Genomic DNA, 26,360 nt, shown 5'->3' with positions numbered 1-26,360 from the left:
ATGGATTTCAATATATCGTCAGTATTCATAAATAAAATAAAAGCACTATCTTAGGTCAGCTGTAATAATTGTGACATTACAAAATCCATAAAATCATACAATTTTCCTTTTTTCTTCATAGCAAGTCCTCTTAGTCCGTTATGTCCTCTTGTTTTCTTCCCACTACGCTATCATTCCAGAGTACAGTGAGAGAGGTTTGAACTCATTGGTTATTTTGCCTATTGGTGCAAACGTTTAATTGAATGCCACAAGGCGTTTACAGAAAGCTCTCGCAGGCGCACTAGTCAAAGTTAGAAGCTTTTGAAATGTGGGTATACAGAAGAATGTTGAGAATCTCTTGGGTACAGTGTATCAAAAATGCAACTGTACTACAAAGGCTAAGTGAAGATCTTGAAATCCTGAAGACCATAAAAGTGCGGAAGTTGGAGTACTTCAGCCACATTATGAGAAATAGCAAATACGACCGCCTTCAGCTCATTATTCGGGGGAAAATAGCCGGCAGTCTTACCACCAGGCCGTAGAAGAACATCCGTGGCTAAAGAATTTACGCCAATGGTACGGGAAGAGTACCCCATCTCTTTTCCGAGCAGCAGTGTCCAAGGTGCAGATAGCTCTAATGATTGCCAACCTCCGATAGGAGACGGCATTGCAAGAAGAAGAAAGTCACAACCTCGCGAGATGCGGGAATAGTTAGAGACATTAAAGTTATGTATTGCGGGATAGAGTTATTTTAGGATAGGGAACAATATTTTTTTGGAAAATATCACTAAACTGTAACGCGTTTATGTGTCATTAAAGACATTTTAGTCTAGCATTTTCGTTTAAAGACATTTAAGTTATGGAATAGTGCACCATAATTTTGGAGAAAAACTTAATTTAAAAATAAGTAAAGTGACTTTAAAGACATTTTAGTTAAGGAATTTAAGAAAAAAACCTGCTTTGAGACATTTTAGACTGGCAAATGTCAGTTAAATGCGTTTAAGTGTTGTTATCATATGAACAGGTAGTTATTTAACGACGTTCTTCATATTGCTATTTCAAAAACTACAGCAGCTAGGAAAATACCGGTTAGATTGGTCGATAGAAAAAAAAATTCTAAGTAAGGTAGCGTTAAAAAGTCAAATTTGGCCAAATGTTGGTTAACGACGTTTTAGCTTGAGGACGGCAGAATTGGGGTATAGGCGGGAGGACGCCCCGCACACCCGCACTGCGCTCGCTCGCACCGGGTTAGCGTGGGGGCTGTGCGGGTGTACGGGGCGCTCCCAACCCGATTGCCATCTCGACCTATCGCGAACTATACTCGTGTTAACTCGTGTAACTTGGAAGAGAGTCTGTTATAGTCTAATACACTACTACCTATTATTAAACAATAAGGTGGATAATCCGGACACACTGTCGCGGTGTGCGTTGGCGGTACGGTTGCCGGACAAACTACTCCGGTCATGTCGGAAGACGTGGCCTTTCTTCGCGCTAAAGTCGTTCCGCACGCGGCATGCTGAAAGTGCGCCAACCTTCCGCGCACTTTCCATGCTAAAAGAGTTGATTGCTCAGCACCAGAGCCTAGACGTGTTCAATACAAATATAAATAAATTTATTTCATGTGTAGCTCACTAAGACTTATAAGAACCTTTGTGTATTTGTTCGAATAGTATAGTATTATTAGTCATATGTCTAACTTGTAATGCGCTTTGGCACTAGCTGTAAGCATATCAAGCATCCATAATAAAATAAAATAAAATAAAATAAAAAATAGTCCCACCTTATCGATTCATTTAATAGTCACAAATACTAGATTAGAATCAAATATTTACTGGGGTCATAGAACGATCGAAGGTCGTATAACTTGTTATTTAAAATAGCAACCAAGTAACTAAGTAGTTACGTAATTGTTTGGCCGATACCACAGAATATATAATAGTACTAAGTCACTACTTTTATAAGTTCGCGACAGGTCGAGATGGCAATCGGGGTATATGAGGGGGGGGGGGGGGGGGTGATTGTGATTTGTTAGCCTGTTAGGTTTGTGAGTTGATGCAATGGTGAAAATTAATTAGGTAAACTTAAAACTAAAGCTACGAGGGTTCCAAACGCGCCCAGCGGGTAGATTCGCTTACTCAGTGTCTAACACTGAATGATAGCCACCGAGCTCATTTGACATTGGATAGTTCTACATTGCTGCTTCATTGAGTGTTATTAAAATATTTTTTCGTTAAAACCTTCAATGTATTAAAAATAAATGTCAAATGAGCTCGGTGACTATCAATCAGCGTTAGACACTGCATTAGCGATTCAGTAGGTAGGTGTTAGAAGAACCCACAAGTCACGTCCCGCATCCCGCGTCCGTGACGCGCAGATGTGGCCGTAGCTTTACATTTCGAGCGACGCAGAACTTGCGGTGCCCGATCCCAATTAAATCGGTCTTGAACTTATAACAAGATTGTTGTAACAAGCAAGCACGACTTGTAAACTACGTTCAAGTGTGGCGTGCCTTGATTTCTTGGAGTGATTTTAACTACGAGTACCTATATTATTTGCTTCCACTGTGTTATTTTTAGGGTTCCGTACCTCAAAAGGAAAAATTGAACCCTTATAGGATCACTTTGTTGTCTGTCTGTCTGTCGGTATGTCAAGAAACCTATAGGGTACTGTCCCCTTGACTTAGAATCATGAAATTTGGCAGGTAGGTAGGTCTTATAGCAGACATTCGGGGAAAACTCTGAAAACCGTGAATTTGTGGTTACATCACACAAAAAAATTTATTTATTTTTATGCATCATAGTTTATTTATTATCGTTAAAATGTCGAAAAAATACGACTGTAGTACGGAACCCTCGGTGTGCCTGACTCGCTCTTGGCCGGTTTCTTGTATGTTACTCTTAACTCATGATCATGAAATACATTAAAGAATAATTGAAGAGCAACTCTTTGATCTATTAGGTTAATCTAATAAAACTGGTATAGTATCAAATCTCTAGGTACATTATAATAAACGGAAATAGTTACTAAATCTTCGAAGTCGTTTATCGAAAGCCATAAAAGCTAATACAAAGGATTCCGAGCTAAACTAAACACATAAGTTTATTATAGATTTCATATTTTTCAAACGATAAAAAGTAATTTCGGTGTAATCAGCGATATAGTATAAAAATATCTTGATTCTAGACGTTTTCGACTAGACGACTAGAAAGACTAGAAGAGATCTGAAAAAACAAAATGATCGCTGTCCCAATGTTTTATTGGTCACTAGCTGATGCCTGCGACTTCCTCCGCGTGGAATTAGGTTTTTTAAAAATCCCGTGGGAACTCTTTGATTTTCCGGGATAAAAAAGTAGCCTATGTCACTCTTCAGGTCTTTATCTATATTTTATACCCCTGCAAAAAATCACATCAATCCGTCGCACCGTTGCGACGTGATTTTTATAAACAACGTGGTAGTTACGTTATCTGTGTTACAAACCGATACTTACTCATGTTGTATAGAAGCAGGCGCAGGTTGTCTTCCCGCGGCAGAATGATATGCCCTCAGTAGTGCTATCGAAACATCGAGTTAAACTTTTTAAAAAAACCGGCCAAGTGCGAGTCAGGCTCGCGCAATGAGGGTTCAGTCGTATTTTTTCGACATTTTGCACGATAATTCAAAAACTATGATGCATAAAAATAAATAAAAATCTGTTTTAGAATGTACAGGTGAAGACCTTTCATATGATACCCCACTTGATATACTCACTCACTTCGAAAGTTGAAAATACTAATTATTTGTTCATGACCACAATTTAATTTTTTTTTTGTGTGATCTAACCCTAAATTCAAGGTTTTCAGATTTTTAAGATAAGATAAGAATAATAAGATCTACCTACCTGCCAAATTTCATGATTCTAGGTCAACGGGAAGTACCCTGTAGGTTTCTTGACAGACAGACGGACAGACAGACAGACAGACCGACAACAAAGTGATCCTATAAGGGTTCCGTTTTTTCTTTTGAGGTACGGAACCCTAAAAATATAAAATATTTTTGTTTTGAAATAATTGAAAAGAAAATCATCAACTCGAAAGTGTGAAAAACAATAGTAATTCACCAGATATGACGTGAATAGTAGGTAGGTACGTCCACTCGAACCGCGCTGCCAATAAAGTGAAAAAGTTTAGAGCAAAATAAGCTCTCGCGCGTAGTGTTACGGCATAAACTAGCGTGCGCGCACGCGGTACTAAGTACTACTGGTTCGAGGTCTCATTCGAGTTTTGTTTTTCTCGATTGTAAATTTACCAGTTTTTGAGTCTAATATTTTTTTATATTAATAAATCGATTGTAAAACCATGACAAAATCATGTCGCTTCGTGAAAAGAACCATTACAATTTCAGCGTGTATATTGAACTAAATCCGCTGAAACAGGTCGAATCTGTATGATGCAACATGCAGCATGCGAAATGCATCGATACTTACGCACTCAGCCGCGCCGGATCCAACCAAATCCGATTGCAATCCCTAATTATTAGTCGCAGCATCTTCTTATAGTAAGTAAAGTTATAAATAAATAAGGGAGATAGGTATTGTCTTGTATTGTATTGTTGGTGCTATTACAGCTTTGTCCTCGTTCCGTTTTCATGTTTCTCTAATGGGATTATTGGAGCGAGTGGTATTGTTAATGTTTCATTTATCTACCTCACTAATGTTTACTCTGTTTGTATCTAGTGCATAGTAGGCATCTAATATCCAGACATTATAAATCTTCTTACAATTTAAAGATTTAACAACAATTTTACAACACACACAAAATTATCAAAATATGATTGTTTGGTTAGCAAAATAATTAGGAAAACATCATGAGGAAACCTGCATGCCTGAGAGTTCTCCGTATTGTTCTCAAAGGTGTGTGAAATCTGCCAAACCGCACTGAGACAGTGCAGCGTGGCAAACTTAAAGTAGGGGTCTGCCAACGCTGCGCTTTCCGGTGCAAGGTCGCAGCTAGCACCTCAGGACCACGACGCCTATCGGTTTTTCAAACTATGTACCCTGCCTATTACCAATTCAGCTTCGCAACTCGTTGAGCTATGTCGGTTACTCTAGTTCTCCTCATTTCTGATTTGATCACGCAGAAAAACATAACTCTCTCCATCGCCCGCTGAGTGACTCTGAGCTTTCTTATGTGGTCCATAGTTAGCGACCTTCTCTCGGATCCATATGTCATCACTGGCAACACGCACGATATGCCACTTCAGCTTCGTAACCCTTTGAACTATGTCGGTTACTCTAGTTCTCCTCATTTCTGATTTGATCACGCAGAGAAACTCCAAGCATAACTCTCTCCATCGCCCGCTGAGTGACTGTGAGCTTTCTTCTCTCGGATCCTTATGTCATCACTGGCAACACGCATGATTTGCCACTTCAGCTTCGTAACCTATGAACTATGTCGGTTACTCATGGTTCTTCAATTCTGAGTTGATCTCGTAGAGAAACTCCAAGCGTTGCTTTTCCCAGCGTCCGCTTGTTTTTTAGATATCAATCCAATCTTTATCCATCTAAAATATTATCCCACGTAATCACTCCATACCACGATCCTACACGGGGTGACCTTATTAGGTTAGGCCTATGTATGTATGATGATATGACCCAAACGCAACCCTTCTGTAATGTAATTGTATCCGGCGAGCAAGATAAAGTCGAATATTTATATAGAACGGGGACAAATCCGAAGTCTCCAGACGTAAAAATCCTTTCATTTCAATAAGAGTATTTATGTATAAGTCGAATATCAAAACAGAGCTAAAACAATGTTTACACCAAATCTGTAAAAGTGGAATAGAAAAATGTAGCTAAAACAACATTTACACAAAATCTGTAAAAGTTGAATATAATAAAAATACCTACTAGATGATGCCAGCGACTTCATTCGCGTAGAATTAGGTTTTTTAAAAATCCCGTAGGTATTTTACGGGATAAAAAGTAGCCTATGTCACTCTAGGTCTTTATCTATAACCATGCAATAAATCACGTCAATCCATTGCACCGTTGCGACGTGATTGATAGACGAACCAACAAACCAATAAACCAACAAACAAACACACTTTCGCATTTATAATATGGGTATTGATTGGATTATACACGTGCCGTTAAAGTTCATGAACAGTTTCTACTTAACGAATGTCAGAAATAGTATGGCGTGATGTGTAGGTCGACTCGCCCTCGAATCTGAAGGCTTAATATCTGTTTCTAACCTTTACTCCACGTAATTGCAAGTGGCATTCGCAAAGACAACGTAATCACTGAAAATCAAAATTGGCACACCACACCGGTACCATATTTATGCGCCCTAGCGGTTTCGTGTCTGAGGAGCCCGGAATCCCAACACAAGATCTGTAGAGGGCACTTTGACTTTGCTCAGACTTAAGATTGAGTTAAAGCGAGACAGATTTATGTGACAGATATACCTTTGTCTCGTTTTAACTCTGCCTTAAGTCTAAGCTAACTTAGAGTGCGCTCTATAGATCTCACCATGAGTGTCCCACCTATTTCAGTCTCTAGACTAAACTAAATTAATAGGTCTAAATTTAGTGCTTTCCTTTACCGCAGGGAGAGAATAATGACTAGGAGAGTACTAGAATTAGACCTGTTTGTTTAGTTTAGTTAAGAAATTGTGTTCAAAAAGATTAGCCACAATATTTGCCCAATAGTTAATTTTTGTGCAAAACTTGTTTTTTATTAGTTTCTTTCTTCCAGTTTTACGCATAGTATGGCTATTTTTTATGTCATGACGGCGCTGAATTCAATTTCATATTAAAGTCAGGTTTGAGGCGACGTTAATAAAATATGCTACTCAAAAGCACATCGTATAACTCACAAAAATATTCTCATTTGAACTCGCCTTTAACTTAAGAATTTGTTCCTGCACCTACTCAAAAAACACATCGTACAACTCTTTAACTTAAGAATTTGTTCCTGCACCTACCTACTCAAAAAACACATCGTACAACTCTTTAACTTAAGAATTTGTTCCTGCACCTACTCAAAAAACACATCGTACAACTCTTTAACTTAAGAATTTGTTCCTGCACCTACTCAAAAAACACATCGTACAACTCTTTAACTTAAGAATTTGTTTCTGTAGAAAATTGTGGTTCCCGCTTCACCGGAATATTACAAGAAATGTCTTTAAAAAATGTAAAATACTCGGATTGCTAATTTGGAAACTGTAACTTGAGAAGATAGGTACCAGCTGCTTCCCAATTTTTATTTTGCTTTTGCTTATTAACATTTTGTAATTTTTTCTAAAATTGCGTCTATATTGGAAACATAATCTTCGTATTCGGAGATTGTTGCCGAGAGAGATTTATAGAATTACTAGAGGATGCCCGCCACTTGGATTGCGCCGCGTGGATCTAGGTTTTTAAAAATCCCGTGAGAACTCTTTGATTTTCCGGGATAAAAAGTAGCCTATGTCACTCTCCAGGCTATTAACTATATCCATGCAAAAAATCACGTCGATCCGTTGGTCCGTTGCGACGTGATTGAAGGACAAACAAACACACTATCGCATTTATAATAAGGGTGCAGATCTCGAAAGATCCGAATTCTGTTCCAAGCCCAAGACCTAACAGATACAAGATTTCAGTCGACCGTGTCGATCGTTCAACGACTCTCCACCCGGAAGTTTACACCCCTCCCAAGCCTCTTGTCGCCGCCCCCCTTATGGTTAGGATTAACAGTGAACAAGTGCTAGTTACGTAAGCGGCAACCAGAAGGATTTTTGAAGGAAACGAAGATAGGCTTTTACTAAATTTATATTCTTAAATCTTTACATTTTAACTTAACCTAACGTCTGCACTCTGCACCAAGGTTAGATGCAGAGTTTTACATGGTGACGACCTAAATCTAATCTAATCTAACCTAACTAAGAGACTGCGTCGAGGTGTGACGACAGACTGCCCCTCTTCACATCTCTCACTTGGTTTAAATACCTTAATGTTAAAATATAGCTAAATCCCAATTCGTTGCGGAGTCACGTATGGCAATGAGGTAGTTTCTTGCTGACGGAGCGCTGGACTTATGACCTAGTGACTTAGCCTTCAAAGATGGTTTGCTGCGTAAGTGATTTGAACTAGGTTATCGTTAGGATATGTAACATGCTTGAGGATCTAAATATCGAAATTGATTATTATTGTACTGAGGACCAATTGCGATACGCGATTTTGCAACTACATTGAAAACTCGATTAACCGGACTAATTGTTGTCGTTAGGGATCCGGATAATCGAAAATCCGGATAATCGAATGTATGAAGAAAAGCGGGTTTTGTGCATTTTATGTAGTTCACTATAATAGTATTTTCAATTTTCAAAGTGAGATATCTATACCAAGTGGGATATCATATGAAAGGGCTTTGCCTGTACATTCTAAAACAGATTTTATTTATTTTTATGCATAATAGTTTTTGATTTATCGTACAAAATGGCGGAAAAAAACCCGAGTATGGAACCCTCGGTGCGCGAGTCAGACTCGCACTTGGCCGAACAATTTTTGGTTGGTAGTCCGGATAATCGCGAATCCGTATAACCGAGGGCCTATCCGGCCCTCGAGTTTCTACTGTATAGTACGCGACATTTCGAGACGGCAATCGGGGTGGGGACGCTCAGTTCACCCGCACAGCCCCCGCGCTAAACCGGTGCGGGCGAGCTCGGGTGACGTGTAAGTGTGCGGTCCTTCCCTCCGCTTTATACCGCGATTGCCATCTCGAAATGTCGCGTACTATATCTGTGCGGCATCGCGTTTCTGTACCTAATTGATTTTTTTTGCGCTACTTCGGTGTTGGGATATATCCATGCAACTGGAGCGAAATATAGACATTCACAATTATATTTATCCTGGTAGGTTACTCGCGTTTTGTACTTAAATAAATACATAAGTGTGTCCTGTCTGTTACCTTTTGACGTTTTGTACAGAGACAGCAGCCCGGGGATGGACATAGGCTTATTGTCCCGGAAAATGAAAAACTTTCCATGAGATTTATTAAAACCATAAATCCACGCGGACGATGTCGCGTAATGCTACTTTGAAACAGATGATTTGTTTTGTTTCTATTTCAAAATTTATTACGTATTCATTATTAACTCAAAGCGAAATAATTAAATACAAAGTCCCTAGGATTGTCGGTAAGACAACATTTTGCCCGTCTCTTGTAGGAATTGAAATGCAACATCTTAATGCCCGCAATTCCTACGCTGGACTAGAATGAATGGCGTTCGTCTAAATTATTTCTGTCATTTAGAAGCCAATCTTATTTAGGTATCTTATTATTTTGAAGACCTTTGAATGTAGTTCATCTTTTCTCCAAATAGGACGCCATGGTTCCAGACCTTTTGAAGCAAAGTTCTTATAGCGTCGTTGCGCGCACGGCAGCCGGGGAGTAAACCGATAATAAATTGGTCAAGTGCGAATCGGACTCGCACATGAAGGGTTCCGTACCATCGTACAATAATAAATAGCAATCGCAACATTTAAAATCACTTTTACTGAAAAAATGCGTAGAAGCTTCGCTTAACTGTGGAATGTCCTCTGGTGCTATCATTTTTTTGCCTGTAATCCAGTTTTGCTTTACTGATCGTTCTCAAGCAAACACTCTGTACATTATGCTAATAGAGCCATAAATAGCAATCGCAACATTTACAAACAATGCACCAACATCCGCTTCGAACAGTTTTGTGTGTTGTTCATACACCGAGTGTACACAATTGCCCCGCGGATATTTTATGTCTTTATGAGGTATTACACCCTCGCGTTCAGAAATTCTTGCTAATTCCGTACTAGCTTTACCTTTGATTGTGCTTAAAATAATTTCCTTAAAGTTAACAGTCACGCTATTTCACGTAGGTATTTCATTAATATTTACAATTTGCTCAATTAATTTAGGTATATTTAGGTTTAATTTAATTTAAATTAATTTCATAGTAGGTTTTTTTAATGATTTGATATCACAACCTCGTGCATTTTCTTGATTGAGTACTTATGTGAAAAATAATACATTTTCATACAAAATATTTACGATATATAACCTGTTAGTTTGGATAAAATCCAAAGGTAACGTGGCTTTTTAATGCTTATTATAAATCCGAGCCAACGATGAGTCTGCTTTTACTTTTTTGCTGTTCAATTTAGGCAACCAAATTCAACGTTTGGCGCGAAGCTTTAACACTACCTGGAGAAAGACTTAACTTGAAAATCATTATCCACGCAGTCGAAGTCGAAAGTCAGTAATAGTCAGAGTAAAAACTAGCGACAGATTATATAGATGTCAAAGAGAAAATCTAACTATTGTGTGACATTACCTATACAAATACAAAACCACAACCGCAAAGATTCAATACCAAATACGTTCTCGAAACTGGAACCCAACGTTCTCAAGAAGGGAATATTCATGAATAATAAATCCCAAAGCGACACAAGATCCGAATAAATGTATTTATTTGATCAACCAAACACTCCAGTCTCCAACATGTTATGCATATAGACCAAATTAACCCCTACCCGAAATGAACAGGCCTAAAAGCGTGTGTAATAAAGCTACGTATAAATAACAGAGCCTGCGCGCTCGAGTGCGTTTCCACTAAAGCTGAGATAAGCGAACCGAAGCGGAGACAGGATGTGCGGAAATTGTCACAACACGAGATCCAAATAAACGTATTTATTGTTCAAAACAACACTCGTTTCTAGCTAGTTATGCCTATAGAAGTATAGACCAAATCAACCCATTGCCGATATAAACAGGGCTAAAAGCGTGTGTAATAAAGAACCGAGCCTGCGCGCTCGAGTGCGTTTCCACTAAAGCTGAGATAAGCGAACCGAAGCGGACACAGGACGTGCGAAAACTGTCACAACATGAGATTCTAATAAGCGTTTTCATTTTAACGAGCAAACACTCCAATCACCATATTATGCCCTCAGACAAAACTAACAATTTCCCAAAATGAAAGTAAAAGATGTGTAATAAAGCTGCGCATATTTTTCTTTGATTTCACATTACCATAGCCTAATATTTTGATATATCGTCGATTCAGAATCAAACCTAGACTTCCCTCCCTGAACCGAGAGTTCACTCTGGCATAACCAAGCGCGCAGGCTCGAGAGTCTATCAGTAGCTTTACTATCGTTCTGAAATATGCACGATGCTGCAATGGAGTCAGCTCTGTTTATGGAGTCGTAAACACCGACAACAACGCAGGTGTGCGAGGGAGCTTTAATTTTTTGTTTGTACAATTAACTTTTGTTTATACACGCTTTATGTTTCTAAATTTAAAGAGCTCTGGGCCTAAGGTTATTTTTTTGGATCCTGCCTAAATTGGTGTTTTTATGTTGAGCGTTATTGGTTGTCGTAAAACTTGGAAAGATTAGATTTTAAGAACTCTTCAGCCTTAATTTTCCTTATAGGAACATTCATTATGGGTATTCTAGAGACAATTTGAATAAAGAATTTGTATTCTTTATACAAATTGTCTCTAGAATACCCATAATTAATGTTGTAATAAATTGGGTACCATGTACACTTTTTGATTCTCAATTGTTGAATTTGTAAGATAATGATGTAATGGTGATAATTAATTACGTAAACTTAAAATTGAAACTACAATTTTTTTGATAAAGTAGGAGTCAATAACAATAACATTAATGAATAGTTAACTGGTTAAACAGCAACAAGTAATTTTTGAGTTATCATTAATGTGTAGGAATCTCAAAAACGGATGCTAAAGAAGAATGCATCGTGGGATCAAGGGTTTTAGTTTATTCCTATGTAGTAAACTTTTTTTAGAAACATAAGTTTTTCTAAATTTCTAAGTTTTTGGCGATAACTACCTTTTGCAGTTAGAGGCTTTTTAAAAAAAAATGACGATAGAATTAAGACATAAAAATGTAAAGGCATTTTTGGATGCCACGCGCAACGTAGTTTTGAATTGATTTTCAAAATATTCAATGAACGTCGAGCTAATCCTTCGCACAGCGTCTTTTTGAAGATTTACAAGCCCTGCCTAATTGGATCGAGGAATAATGTCTTCGTGACTGGCAAGCGCGGCGGTGCCATTGAGCTGTAGACCACAGAGATGCAGATAACAGAGTGTGTTCAGGAACTTTTCGGTCCTGTCGGTGGCTTCAACATTTTACCACCGAACCGCAAGATGTCGGGCGAATTTCCATCCCTATGTCTTTGACATTCCATCTGCGCGCACGAAATGTTTTGCGTCATCATTTTTTTTTTTTTTTAATTCCTCATACGCATGGCTAAGGTTTGGAATACTCGTCCACGATCTGGGTTTCCTACCAATTACAATCCGAGTATCTTTAAAACAAGAGTGAATAGGCATATTCTAGGTAAACGCGTCCCATCTTAGGCCACATCGTCACTTTTAATTAGGTGTGATTGTGGTCAAGCGTTCGCCTATAATGAATAAAAAAAACCTCATCTGGTGGTCAAAATAGCGCCTCCATTATTATATAGACTAATCCATACTATACTAATATTATAAATGCGAAAGTGTATCTGTCTGTCTGTTTGCTAGCTTTTAACGGCCCATCCGGTTAACCAATTTACAGTAAATATGTACATTTATTATTACAGAGATATAGTTTGAAGTTCGGAGACGAGCGTAAGTTACTTTTTGTCCCGGGAAATCAAAGAGTTCCCACGGGATTTTCAAGACTTCGTAAACGAGGATTTTAAATCTACGTTTACGAACTCGCGGGGACCATCTATTTTGTAAGAGATAGCTTGCATCTCGGACACAGATAAAGGCTACTTAAAGGGATTAAATCCCGGAAAATCGTAAGGTCCCCACGGGAGTTTAAAAAACATAAATTCACGCGGATCGGAGGAATGTAAGAATTTAATCGGATGAATCTTTAGCTGGATATCCATGCAAAAAATCACGTTGTCGCTACATTGCGCCGCTGCGGTGTAATTAAAGGTCAAATCAATAATAAATAATCCAACAAACGAACAAACAAACACACTTTCGCATCTATAATATGGGTAGTGATGAGTACTGATATTATGACTATTGTTAGACCGTTATTATTGACAGACTGAGTAAAAGCAGGCACAGCGCTAATTTACTAAATGACAAAAAGCCCGACTGGTGAGGCCATTTCTTCGTCTGTACCTGGGTTCTATTTCCGCATTGACATTGCCCATCCGTTGTACGTGAGACCGATGCAGATGGTGCAGCTCTCCTGCCAGATCACCAAAGCCAACCAACCTTACTCCAGAATTCACACATGTTGGAAAGCCTGAAGCACCGTAGAGGCGTAAGCTCTCTATGCGTTTTCTATCGCCTTTATAATGGGGAGTGCTCTGAAGAGCTTTTTGACCTCATTCCACCCTCCTTTTTCTGCAACCGCACTGCGCGCCACAACTTAACATCAGGTGACCCGCCTGCTCGTTTGCTCGCCATCTCTATTTTAAAAAAAGCCACCCAGTAAACTTAGGCTGCTTTGTTGGACGTCTCCACCTCTAAGTATAGGGCATCTCTATGGATGGTGCTGTTAAATAAATGATGTCGCTACCTTCCGAACCTTGTTAAAGAATCTAAGCGACATTTCGTGTCACAATATTGCTAAGTGGGTAATGCCTTGTTTCCTAAAGTGATTTTTGGAAATGCAGTGCGAATACTATTTACATAGTGTCAGTTTTGGCGCACAAAACATAATTAACTTTGTCAAGAGCTTAGAAACGTGTCGATTTTTTTATACTTTGTATAGTCAAAATGTCAAAAAAGTTTATTTTTGAAAGTGTCATGGTAAACCGGCAGATATTAATTATAAACCATAGAAATAATATGTACTAGATAAGAATTATTAACTTGCTAAATCCATGTTTTAATCTAGTCAAATTGAGAATCTGCTGGTTTTATAATCTGTCTTAAAAACAAGAAAATGCACTAAATTTGACAACCCGAACAATTTTTTTTGTGGGCTGCAGCTCCTTTTCGCTTATCGTATCGTACTAATTTTGACAGTTCCATGAACGTGATTTTTAGGGTTCCACATCTCAAAAGGAAAAACGGAACCCTTATAGGATCACTTTGTTGTCTGTCTGTCTGTATGTCAAGAAACCTACAGGGTACTTCCCGTTGACCTAGAATCATGAAATTTGGCAGGTAGGTAGATCTTATAGCTGACATTTGGGGAAAAATCTGAAAACCGTGAATTTAGGGTTAGATCCTATAAGGGTTCCGTTTTTCCTTTTGAGGTACGGAACCCTAAAAATTATACAAATATACATACTTCGCTAAATGTCAGTAGTTTCCTTTTCACATTTCTCCCTGACGCCATGTGGGCCGATACCCCTCTTATCTTCGTTAGCTGTCGGCCCACTCTGCCCGTCCTCTCTATTTAATTATGCGACGGACTACGGGAATATATGCAGCCTGTGGCATAGATAATGGACTCGTGGACGATATAGCCTATAGGTATATTCTCGTCAAAGAATTGTTGCAATCGATAGAGTTTAGTTCTAAAAACTAGCTTATGCTCGCGACTTCGTCCGCATGGACTGCACAAATTTCAAACCTCTATTTCATCCACTTTGGGGTTGAATTTTCAAAAGTCCTTTCTTAGCGGGATGCCTACGTCATAATGGCTATCTGCATGCCAAATTTCAGCCCGATCCGTTCAGTAGTTTGAGCTGTGCGTTGATAGATCAGTCAGTCAGTCAGTCACCTTTTCCTTTTATATATTTAGATATATTATTAAGATACCATCTTGTATTGTTGGCTGGACAATTGTTGTATTTGTTTTCGTCAACTTTTAGTAGTAATAACTTATTCGTAGATATTACTTAAAACAACAATTTCAAAGTCAAACTGAAAATTAATCTTGGGAATTGAACAGCAGTTTAGTTTCACTAACAACTTTCGTTAAGGAGTTACCGCCTTATACACTAGTATGATGGAATAATAACATGGATCTATAATTTTCATCACTCGTAATTTTAACGCCCCCTTCAACTTCTGTTATAGAATCTAAATATATAAAAGGGAAAGGTGACTGACTGACTGACTGACTGACTGACTGACTGACTGATTGACTGATTGACTGACTGACTGATTGACTGACTGATCTATCAACGCACAGCTCAAACTACTGGACTGATCAGGTTGAAATTTGCCATGCAGATAGCTATTATGACATAGGCATCCGCTAAGAAAGGATTTTTGAAAATTTAACCCCTAAGGGGGTGAAATAGGGGTTTGAAATTTGTGTAGTCCACGCGGACGAAATAGCGAGCATAAGCTAGTAGAATGTATTTTTATTCAAGTAAACTTTTACGAGTGCCTTTGAATCGTCGAATAGTTTAATTTACCAGTGGTCCGGAACGCAGAACCAGCAAGAAACTAGGCGGTTGCTCCTTTCAAGCTTTAATTTTGACGTCCTCCCTTGCGCAATGGTTAGCGCGATCGTGGTCTTATAAGTGAAACGTCCAATAGTTTGGGAATTTATGTTTACTAAATTATCTTTGCTCTGGTTTGGGGAGATGCTTCTGCCATGGCTAGTTACCACCCTACCGGCAAGAAGCCGTGCCACCAAACGATTTATCGTTCCGGTACAATGCCGTGTAGAAAGTAGAAACCGATCAGAAATTGCCACAAACTATAGGCTTAGTGTCTCTGGAAATTGCCATACCCCTTCTAAGTTAGCCCGCTGCCATCTTAGACTGTATCGTCATTTACCATCAGGTGAGAGTGCAGTCAAAGACTAACTTGTAACAGAATAAAAAAAAACTATTTATACGAGGATCTCTCTTTGATGATTTCTAAACTCCATATGGCGGGTAGAAATACAATTTTATTGATAAGGATATTAAAAAATGGCTTGTGAAAGTTTTAATCCAATAATAACATAATCAGCCCAGCGTTTTCGAATAAAAATAATAGGTAGCAGCAATGTGATAATTATAATAATCAATTGCGATTATACCATTTTGGTAATTATGTTGTGACTAGCTGATGCCCGCGATCTCGTCTGTGTGGATTTACATTTTTCAAAATCCTGCGAGAACTCTTTGATTTTCCGGGATAAAAAGTAGCCTATGTGTTAATCCAGGGTATAATATATCTCCATTCCAAATTTCATCCAAATCCGTTCAGCCGTTTTTGCGTGATTGACATCTAAACATCCACACTTTCACATTTATAATATTAGTAGGATAACCTGATTGCTATAACTAATCGCCGTTGTTATGATTGGCTAAATCTATGCTATCCTTGCTGTAACTGCATGCATTTTATACAACTGTATTACTACGTGACCAAATCAGCTATGAGGAGATCCGTAGGAGAGCCACAGTAACCGACATAGCTAAACGGATTGTGAAGCTGAAGGGGCAGGGCAAGTGGAGTGTCATTGAATAGTTCTTTTGAAATCGCAATAAGGTTTCTTTCACCATTTTTCCGATTTCCGAGTCTTCAAATTTCGACACCAGCAGCAGTGCATACCTACTGCAATCGGGTTTTTAAAAAAAAAATTAAATGACTTGCTTAACGTATGAATGTATTTTTATTTTGTTCCAGATCTAGAGGGTAGGGCGTGGTGCGGGCGGCGGCCGCGAGCCCGGCACCATGGCGACGGTGGAGGGGCGGCCGGCGCAATATGGCGTCACCCTTCGGCAGCTGCGCGAGCTGATGGAGACGCGCGGCGCCGAGGGGATGGCCAAGATCAACGCGCTCGGCGGGCCTCAGGAGTTGTGCAAGAAGCTCTACACATCGCCCACAGATGGTGAGTACTATCTCTAAGTCTGCGGACCAGTTAGACACGCGTCCCATCTTAGGCCACATCATCACTTCCCATCAGGTGTGATTGTGGTCAAGCGTATACCTATAATTAATAAAAAAAAATAGCGAATCACCTAGCAGAAGCTCTACTAGTAGGTAGTAGACTACCACTACCCTAGAATATGTTTTTTCAAATATTAGGTCTATTATTTTTGGCAAAGTTTCTCGTCGTCGTCCTCTGTAATTCGCATTCTTAATAAATAAAAAAAAAAAAAAAAAAACATTTGTTTGAAAATACCATTGCGGCTAGGCTGCATCCACTATGATCTGTTGAAGCATAGCAACAAGATTCTGCACATTCCACGTCAAGTGCAGTATTTTTATAATTTTAAGATTCTTAGTTCATAACTTTTCAAAAATATCATAGTTTTCCTCAAAACATTGAGCAAAATCTTAACAAGGTTGTTTCTTTGAAATATATTATAACAAAGGTTTTAAAAATCTCAGTATTGATTTATTAGGTAAGATTGTAACATTACACAGAATCGTTACAACTCTTTGTATGAATGACCTAAATATGATCTCTTTATGATCCTTACTTTGCATACACTGGAACAGTAAACGCAAAGATATTGCTAAAGTCGTAAAGCTCATGTAAACGTTAGTGTGCTTACAGACGAGCAGCACTTTGTCGACCTCTGCCGTCGTCGTGTCGAACGCCTATTATTAAAGTGACGGAATTTAAAAAGAGTTAGCACAAGATGCCAGCTGATATCTGTTTATGCTCCTTGTGTTCGGGTTGGAATACATGTTATGCGAGTACTATGTAATTAACTTATAATTAATAAAGCCTCAATAGCTCAACGGGTAAAGCAGTGGACTGAAAACCGAAAGGTCGACGGTTCATACCCCGCCCGTTGCACTTATAATTGTCGTACCTACTCCTAGCTCAAGCTTAACGCTTAATTGGAGAGGAAAGGGGAATATTAGTCATCTAACATGGCTAATATTCTTTTAAAAAATATCTTAATTTTGAATACGTTTAAGGCAAGAGTAATTATAGGCAACTTCGATGCAAGCGCGCCAACTTAGACCTCATCATTGCTGTTTCTCAGGCATGAGTGTCATCAAGTGCAAGCCTATCTTTGAAAACAATATATCTTGTGACATTTATGTCCAAACAGCGAAGTCCTATTTGCAAATTTTTTTTTGCGATTTGTCAGATTTTTTTAAATTCGATCATTATATTATTAAGGGATAGTATCCGCCAGGCGGGCCGGATTGGGCCGCATTGCAGGGCAAAAATCCGCCTGCTATACATTTTATATGAAAATGCGTCTACTAGAGGCGTTAAATACATACATATATAAAATGCTACGGCCCGTCTCTAATGGACGCCTTCCAACGTGTCGGCGGCTGTCTTTGCTGACGGCGGCTGACGTCGACGCGCTGACGGCTGTTATTGTATAAGTTGGTAGTATAGTTCCGTGGCGTCACCTTGTTCCGGATCCCGAAGTAGAGCAAGTACCGAACGGGCGCCCTCCCGCGATTCGGCCCATATAACCGAGAGGTTGGTGGGGCCATGGGAGGTGGAGGGTTGTCCCTATTGTTCCGGATCCCGGCTGAAAATCAGCGCTGTATCCAGGCATATTATGCTGTGCTGGAACCTTTTTCGGGTTGTGCCACATATGATATAGTAGACCGTATATTTCGGCGCTTACTGCTTGAGGCATTTTGGCTTTAATGCTCAAGTGGAGGAAGCGCTGGGATAATCAACCCTTTGGTATAGCATATGATGTGTGGCACAATTTGCAAAATGAATGTTATTCTTTCTGAAGAAGCGCGTCGACGGTAGAAGTCGACAAAGTGCGGCTCGTCTGCAAGAACACTAACCCGTTTACTTTTCATATGGCCTTCGCGTGACGGCACCATGTTTGTGTAAATAAACTTACGAGAATTGACTCGTCCGTTTATGACTCTAACATTGTTATCGGTATTTCCGCCATTAAGTAATTTGTAACATTCACTGAATTCGTTTACACCGACTTCTTTGAATCCTAGAAAACTTGGCGCTGGGATCTATTTTGATTCACAATCATATTTGTGTCGTATCGTAACTGCAAATTATTTTATTTTATTTTCAAGATCAGAACTAATAACATGCAATTTATAAGTTTAAAAATTACCTACCTTTTTTGAAAAAAAAAATTACCATTTATAAATTAATAAAATTATGTACAATTACAAATTACAAATTAGACAAATAGGTATATAATCCAACTCTTACAATCATCAAAAGTGAAAACAACTGTGTAAATAAAACATAGTCACGAAGTTGAAAAAGTTCCTGAATTTGCAACCACAGAGTTGATTTCAACATAGGAAATCAAAATCCTTATGAATTTATTATGCATCCCAAGCGCCACTTGTAAAAGTTATTAGTGTTTATGGATAGATTGAGAAAAAAAAACTTATCGTTTAGTGAAAAAATTTTTTCATTATAATTTTGTTTATTCTTTTATTTTTTATTTATAATCTTTCGAATCTTAACAATCAGTACCCTTATTATAAATGCGAAAGTGTGTTTGTTTGTTGGTTTGTTGGTTTGTCCTTCAATCACGTCGCAACGGTGCAACGGATTGACGTGATTTTTTGCATGAGTATAGATAAAGACCTGGAGAGTAACATAGGCTACTTTTTATCCCGGAAAATCAAAGAGTTCCCACGGGATTTTAAAACCCTAATTCCACGCGGACGAAGTCGCGGGCATCAGCTAGTTGAACATAAAAATTACAGATCGAAAATATCATCTAAACCACCGCAACGAGGCAGGGTGGCCAGAACGCTTGCAGCGTTACCTCGTTGAATGGCCAGACTAATATGCTGACCGAGGTAGCTGCTAGCCCTCCGGTCCCCCGTGGATTCCGCGAGACGGGATGAAAGGTCCTTAAAAAGGATCTAGCATCCTCGCCCCACGAACCTATGGTCTCCGACCCAAAAGGCACAAATATGAAACTATCGTGTAATACCATACCATACACTGTATTATATACTACTAATGTAAGCCTTGTGGGCTATGGCCGCATTGCTTAGCCTACCCACAGGAATACTAAATCAATAGACCTTATTGACCGTCAATGTACTGTTATTTCATTAGTAATTCATTTCATGCCTCCTTCAAACATTTCATGTCGATGACCCAGTAGTATTACTTGCCATTACCACCAACTTAATAATTACGTAGCTTTTACTATAATTATTTCTATACTAGCTGATGCCCGCGACTTCGTACGCGTGGATTTAGGTCTTTAAAAATCCAGTGGGAACTCTTTGATTTTCCGGAATAAAAAGTAGCCTATGTCCTTTTTCAGGTCTTAAACTATACCCATGCAAAAACCAACAAACCAACAAACAAACACACTTTCGCATTTATAATAAGGGTACTGATTATTCCATGATGTTCTCTATTATTTTCACATTTATCATTATGCACTCCTTTATTTACTTGTCCTAATTAATGTCCATTAAATAATTGCAATTTCACCCCAGGAATTTCACAGCCAATCTTAATGGCGGGCGACTTAATCGGAAATAGTTGGCGAACTGACACGGCTGAGTCCCTCGGGTTGACCCTGTACGTGAACTAAATGCCAATAAGAATACCACATTTATTTATGTTGAAAGAAAGAACGATACGTTATTTCTACGTCACAAACGAACACATACTAATACATATGTAACAATATAATGTTTGCCTGTGAAACAGTCCAGAATGTGTATATGTCCCGCATCATATTATGCTCGAATGCGCAAAAATGCATTGTGCAGAGCATTGAATTACTATGTAGGTAGTAGGTACTAATAGGCCTCAAAGATGCAGGGCGCTGATTTCAGATGTAATCGTCATATTCATACCATATATTCAATTCAAGTCATACCTTACCTTTACAATATTAAGGTTTGAATTACATTACAAATCGCTTCGTTTTCCTTCAGTCTATGAATTTATCTAAATCTTTTTTCATTGATTTAAATAGATTTGTGATTGATTTAAACCTTTCTTGACAGTCATCAAAAAACTTGTATCAAAGTAACCGAACTATAGATGAGAATCGAAACGTTAATTTTTGAGAATTTTGTTATTGAGGTATAACAATGGGATTTCAGAAAAAGAAGGACTGCAAAAATAACGCCAAAATATTAGTTCGAATTACCAAACCTTTGACAACATAATTATGATATTTCTTATTTTCAATTCCAATAGATGTCTATACACGTTTGGAACAGAACTAGTCTTCTGATAGGCTCGTCGACGTTATCGGGAAATCGAAGTCACCACACGGGAAACGCTCGGAAAATGTCACGATCCATATCGCGATAGGCGAAGGCTTGTTTATCGAGATCGCCTTTCTACCAACAAATAGAAAATGTAGAAAATATCAAAATAGCTAAATATAGATAGCTATTCTTTATTGGTTGTAAAAAAAAACTCTTATTAGGTATAGTACGCAACCGATCGAAATGGCAATCGGAAAGGGAACGCCCCGCACACTCGCATGTCACCCGCACTCGCTCGCACCGGGCTAGCGCCCGCCTGTACGGGTATATAATAGGTAAGTATCTATCGACGTCGTCGTACCCCCCCGATAAAAGACGCCCTAAGCGCGTCCTTAACGATTCCGACGATCAAATCATGACCGACAATGCTCCCTATCTCGTAGGGCTACACAATACAACCTCATCACAGCGTGTTCGCCGGCGAAGACGAGGTCCCCGATTTCTAATGTCACCCGGACGTGGACTCACGCCACGGCCTCGGGGGCGTACGGACTAACCAGTAGTCCAACAACTCCACCCATCCCAACGTCATCCTAAGCCGTGGTCCGAGCCTCGCAGGAGGCGCCCTTAGGAGGGCGTGGCCCCCTGACCTCTCGAATTAGTTCTTCGAGCCCTAGGGCTCACCCCCAGGCGGAGCTTCGCGCTCGCCAAAGCCCCCGGTGACGCTGTAGCGGCCAGTAGAGCCTACGCAGCGAAGTCAATCCGAAACAACACGCAAAAAAGACGTCGTCGTCAATCGATAGACGTCCACTGCTGGACATAAACGTCTTTTAGGGTCTTCAACTCGTTGCGATCTAGCGCTGCGCCCGCCGGATCCAACGGCTTTCTGTGACTCGTTTGATTTTATCTGTCTACCTAGTGGATCTACCAACGCTGCGCTTTTCGGTGCAAAGTCGTCATTCCAGCATCTTGGGATCGCAACGTCTATGGGTTCTTCGAACTAATTTACCCTGCCCATTACCACTTCAGCTTCTAAACCCTATAGATCGGCTACTTCTTCTACGGTTCTCTTCATTCCTGATTTTATCATAATATATTATCTAGCCGCCTATCGCCCCCTATGTGACCTACCTATATAGTATAGCTATAATACGTCGTCCTCTAGTTTCCTATAGGTATATCATACAATACCCAAATTAAGTAACGTTTGGAAAAATGACTATTAAACGAAAGTATGGCTTATAATACAATAGAAGTGTTTGCGTACCAAAGAGAAAAACAGAGCATTATTATGAAAAGTTTGAAAGCCCAGCGGTCGTGAGGCTTTAATCGTGTTTTCATCCCCAATGGATGTTCTTTCTTCATCTCCTGCGGCTTTAATTGCCTTTCTTAAAATAGAGATTTTTATGTTTGCGGGCTCAGCATTAATGTTGGTAATTATCCGTACAGCTCACACGTCGCTCGTCAAAAAGCAATTAGCTCAAATAGTATGTGACTCAGTATATTTATGAACATACAATATCAGACATACTTAAACGGATTAGGTGTTTTAAGACAATAAAATTATTGCATTCATCGTTTTCGTCGTGGTTGTCGTCAAGCCCCTATGGCTTAGAGAGAATACGCACTACACTTCCGTCATCCGAGTTCTATCCGTCATCCGTGTGAATACTAGCGATTATCTACGACAGACGTCATAAGCTCAGATACAGAATAAAAAAGAACGTATTTTCTCGGACTCGGATCGGGTGTAGTGCGTAACCGCTCGTAGGGTTGAATTTTTAAAATCGTTTCTTAGCGGATGTCTACGTCATAATGTATGCCAAATTTCAGCCCGACCCCTCCTGTAGTTTGAGCTGTGCAATGATAGATGAGTTAGTCAGTCAGTCAATCACCTTTTCCTTTTATATATTTAGACTATGGATTTTATTTAATAAGAAAGAAGAACAGAGAATCCATTCTAAATAATATCTGTCCCGGCTTTACTCACGTGTGTAGTCGACGTTAGCCCGACTAGTTTCGAACCCATACGGGGTCCTTTTTCAAGGGAGTCCGTTCGCGCACGCGCGTTGACCGCGTCAAAACCGCGGCGCGTGCGCGAACGGACTCCCTTGAAAAAGGACCCCGTATGGGTTCGAAACTAGTCGGGCTAACGTCGACTACACACGTGAGTAAAGCCGGGACAGATATTATTTAAAATGGACATCACTCACGGTAGTTTAAACGCTAAAATAACAGAGAATCCAATTAAAACGCATAAACTAAAAAAAATAGTCGTAGTTTACATTTAGGTTTACGCTAAGAGCAAATTTATCTTGATCCGTGGAACCCACAGACAATTTATGTTTACTTCCGCTGCTTGAACACTTGGAACCATTTAAAGAAATTGAATTTCCTCAGACGCTGCATTTGTCGTTCTAGACATTTCCTAGGAAATATCTTCACCAATTTGCTTCTCGAAAACCTACAACCAATATAATGCAATTTAAAAAACAAAAGCAACTTGTGGTCCGCGACAGGTCGAAATGGCAATCGTGGTACGAGGCGAGTGTGCGGGGCGTTCTTTCCAAGATTGACATTTCAACTTGTCGCGTACTATATGTATACTTATTTAACTTCACTATACTAATGGTTGAAAGGTTGAAACCAACAGATAAGTGCTCTGTAATCGATGCTTATTGCTTAGTAATAAACATTCCTACTTCTGTGATCACATATAAATCTGACACAATGTGCTTGAACTTTGCATTTTAAAACTGACTTTATCTACCTTAACCTACCTTTCTGTACCTTAATAACGAGCTTTTATTATGTAATTAATAAAACGAATCTAAACAATTGAACATAAAAATTACAGATCGAAAATATCATCTAAACCACCGCAACGAGGCAGGGTGGCCCGAACGCTGGCAGCGTTACCTCGTTGAATGGCCAGACTAATATGCTGATCGAGGTAACTGCCAGCCCTCCGGTCGCCCGTGGATTCCGCGAAACGGGATGAAAGGTCCTTAAAAAGGATCTAGCATCCTCGCCCCACGAAACCATGGTCTCCACCCCAAAAGGTACAAATATGAAACTATTTTCTATATTCTCATATTTGTGCCTCTTGGCCCTTTCTGGGGTACTAAGGCAGTAATTGTCCGTTAATTCTGTTGTACCTACCTAATGAGGAGTTCTGGAGTTCTGGCTTTACATACATTAGTTATATTAAACAGGAATTAAAAACCTTGTTTTAAGGCGGTTAAAAAGGGGTCAAAGTGAACAGATTGTATTATTAGCTGAGATGGCTGATAATTTATAACGAAACGAGCCTTGTTCCTGTTCAGTTAAATTTTCGTGCTTGTAATTCTGTATCGTTACGGAAAGGCCCGAGGCCGTCGAACCCCGATCGATACGGAATAGGTCCTTTTTGAGCTTAATGCGCTGTGATACAATTTGGGGCTTTTTAATCACTTGAGTGGGCGGATGGCACAGCTTATTACCATTGTTGCCAAGTGATCGTTCTGTAGAGATACTACTTATGAGTTTTTCTAACGCTTACTTGCTACCCTTGGGCTTAAAACTCAATTTGCACAAAAAAGGTAGTTAAAAAGAAAACAAATCTAAGTAAACAATGTATTGTCTAAATATATAAAAGAAAACGCTGACAACGCAACGGACAGCTCAAACTGCTGGACGGATCGGGCTGAAACTTGGCATGCAGATAGCTATTATGACGTAGGCATCCGCTAAGAAAGGATTTTTGAAAATTTGACCCCTAAAGGGGTAAAATAGGGGTTTGAAATTTATATGAAAATATGTCGGTTTTGAATTTACACTAATTGTTATAAACATAGAAAGCGTGTCTCATGGTTTTTGAAAAATTTAGCCCCTAAGTAGAAATATAAGGGGTTTGAAGTTTGTGTAGTCCAAGCGGACGAAGTCTCGGGCATAAGCTAGTGTAGATACTTATTTATAAGAGCGTTCACATTAGTAATTTTGTCGTAAGTTTATCATGTAAGCTACTCACGTAAGTAAAACTTACAGGTTAGTTCCGCGGGCCTAATGCTTTTAACTTATTAAGTACTCTTAACGAAATTATTAACACTAAGGTTGTAGTAAAAGATAGTATTGCTTAGAAGCTTAGATGACAGTTTCCTTTGAGATTTTATTGATGCCATACAAGAGCGCTATAAAGGTTGCCGCTAACGTGCTTACGTAAGTAGGTGGAACTAACCCCATTTCTTAATCAGCTTCGATCAAACATGCATCGCCTATCTGGGTCAAGTTCGGTGCGAAGGGATGATAGATTGGCTTCGTGCTATATTTCTATTATCACTCTTGAGACCTTAGAGCGATTGTATAAAACCTGCATCAATCATTATTACAATCTCAATTGTTCTGATTGGCTGAATTTGGGCGATTCTTGTTGCAACAATGCATGCCAATAGTGAGCGAGCGTTAACCAATCAGAGATGATTGCGATCGTGACATTGTAGCTGTCATTCTCCCGCAATCGCGCAGCAGCTGCTCGATTGCGGTAGAATGACAGCTACAATGTCACGATCGCAATCACCTCTGATTGGTTGACGCTCGCTCACTATTGGCTACAATGCATTGTTGCAAGAAGAGTCGCACACATTCAGCCAATCACAACAATTGAGATTGTAATAATGATTGATGCAGGTTTTACGAAATCGACCTACTGTTTAAAAGGAGGTATGACCTTTATCTTTACTAAATGGTGCCCGCGATCTTGTTCGCGTGGAGATAAGTTTTTTAATTACTTTATTTGTAAATTCAGGGTATAGGCTCTCTCCTTTCCAAGCCAAATCGGTTTAGTCTACTAAATTCCGGTTTTGATGTAACTCCGGAATTTTGAAAGATTACGGGTTTGTTTGTAAAAACGGAGTCGTGAACTTAACCGGAGTTTCGATTTTCATATTTTTAGAAAAAGTCGAGCTTTCTCATCGGTTACTTTTATCGATGGAAACGTAAAAAAAATTAAAAGCAGAATTCTACTACTTCAGTCTGTATAATTTGAAGTGTCCCTACAATAAAACTGTACCGAACTGTATTCATTCATTTCTTTTTAAAAAGAATATTAGCCATCTTAAGGCAGCTCAGTTCGGTGCTTTCTTCATACAAACGAAGGAGGGAAAATACAACAATATTCGATATTGAACGCACAAAACTAAGAATTATATCGATTTATCTCGTCATTATCTAGGTTCAATGATATCTAAAACATTGAAAAAAATATTGATTTAAAAGTTACGAGCCTCAAAAGATTCCTATTTTAACACTAAATTTATGTCAACTTTGGGCGTAAATAAATAAGATTAGGGATATGA

At 39.1% G+C, this 26,360-nt stretch overlaps 2 protein-coding genes and 1 long non-coding RNA gene across 3 annotated transcripts in view; all 3 read left to right on the top strand.

Moving 5' to 3' along the window:
• Positions 1 to 26,360, top strand: part of LOC117993116 (protein lethal(2)essential for life-like) — a 182,566-nt gene that overhangs the window by 15,645 nt on the left and 140,561 nt on the right. The gene's annotated exons all lie outside the window — the stretch shown is intronic.
• PMCA (plasma membrane calcium-transporting ATPase 3) overlaps positions 1 to 26,360 on the top strand; it is a 257,807-nt gene that overhangs the window by 128,120 nt on the left and 103,327 nt on the right. Inside the window, exon 4 of the mRNA XM_034980852.2 lies at positions 16,549 to 16,753. Within this exon, the coding sequence (XP_034836743.1) occupies positions 16,597 to 16,753 (157 nt within the window). The 5' untranslated portion in view covers positions 16,549 to 16,596. The remainder of the gene's footprint in view (positions 1 to 16,548; positions 16,754 to 26,360) is intronic.
• Positions 26,163 to 26,360, top strand: part of LOC138403967 (uncharacterized) — a 7,015-nt gene continuing 6,817 nt past the window's right edge. Inside the window, exon 1 of the long non-coding RNA XR_011238080.1 lies at positions 26,163 to 26,360. This exon is cut by the window's right edge and continues 540 nt beyond it. This is a non-coding gene — a long non-coding RNA (uncharacterized lncRNA).

This window comes from Maniola hyperantus, chromosome 23, assembly GCF_902806685.2.
Source record: "Maniola hyperantus chromosome 23, iAphHyp1.2, whole genome shotgun sequence".
Lineage (NCBI taxonomy): Eukaryota > Metazoa > Arthropoda > Insecta > Lepidoptera > Nymphalidae > Maniola > Maniola hyperantus.
The sequence above is the reverse complement of the archived record's forward strand: the minus strand, read 5'-3'. Positions and strand labels throughout refer to the sequence as shown.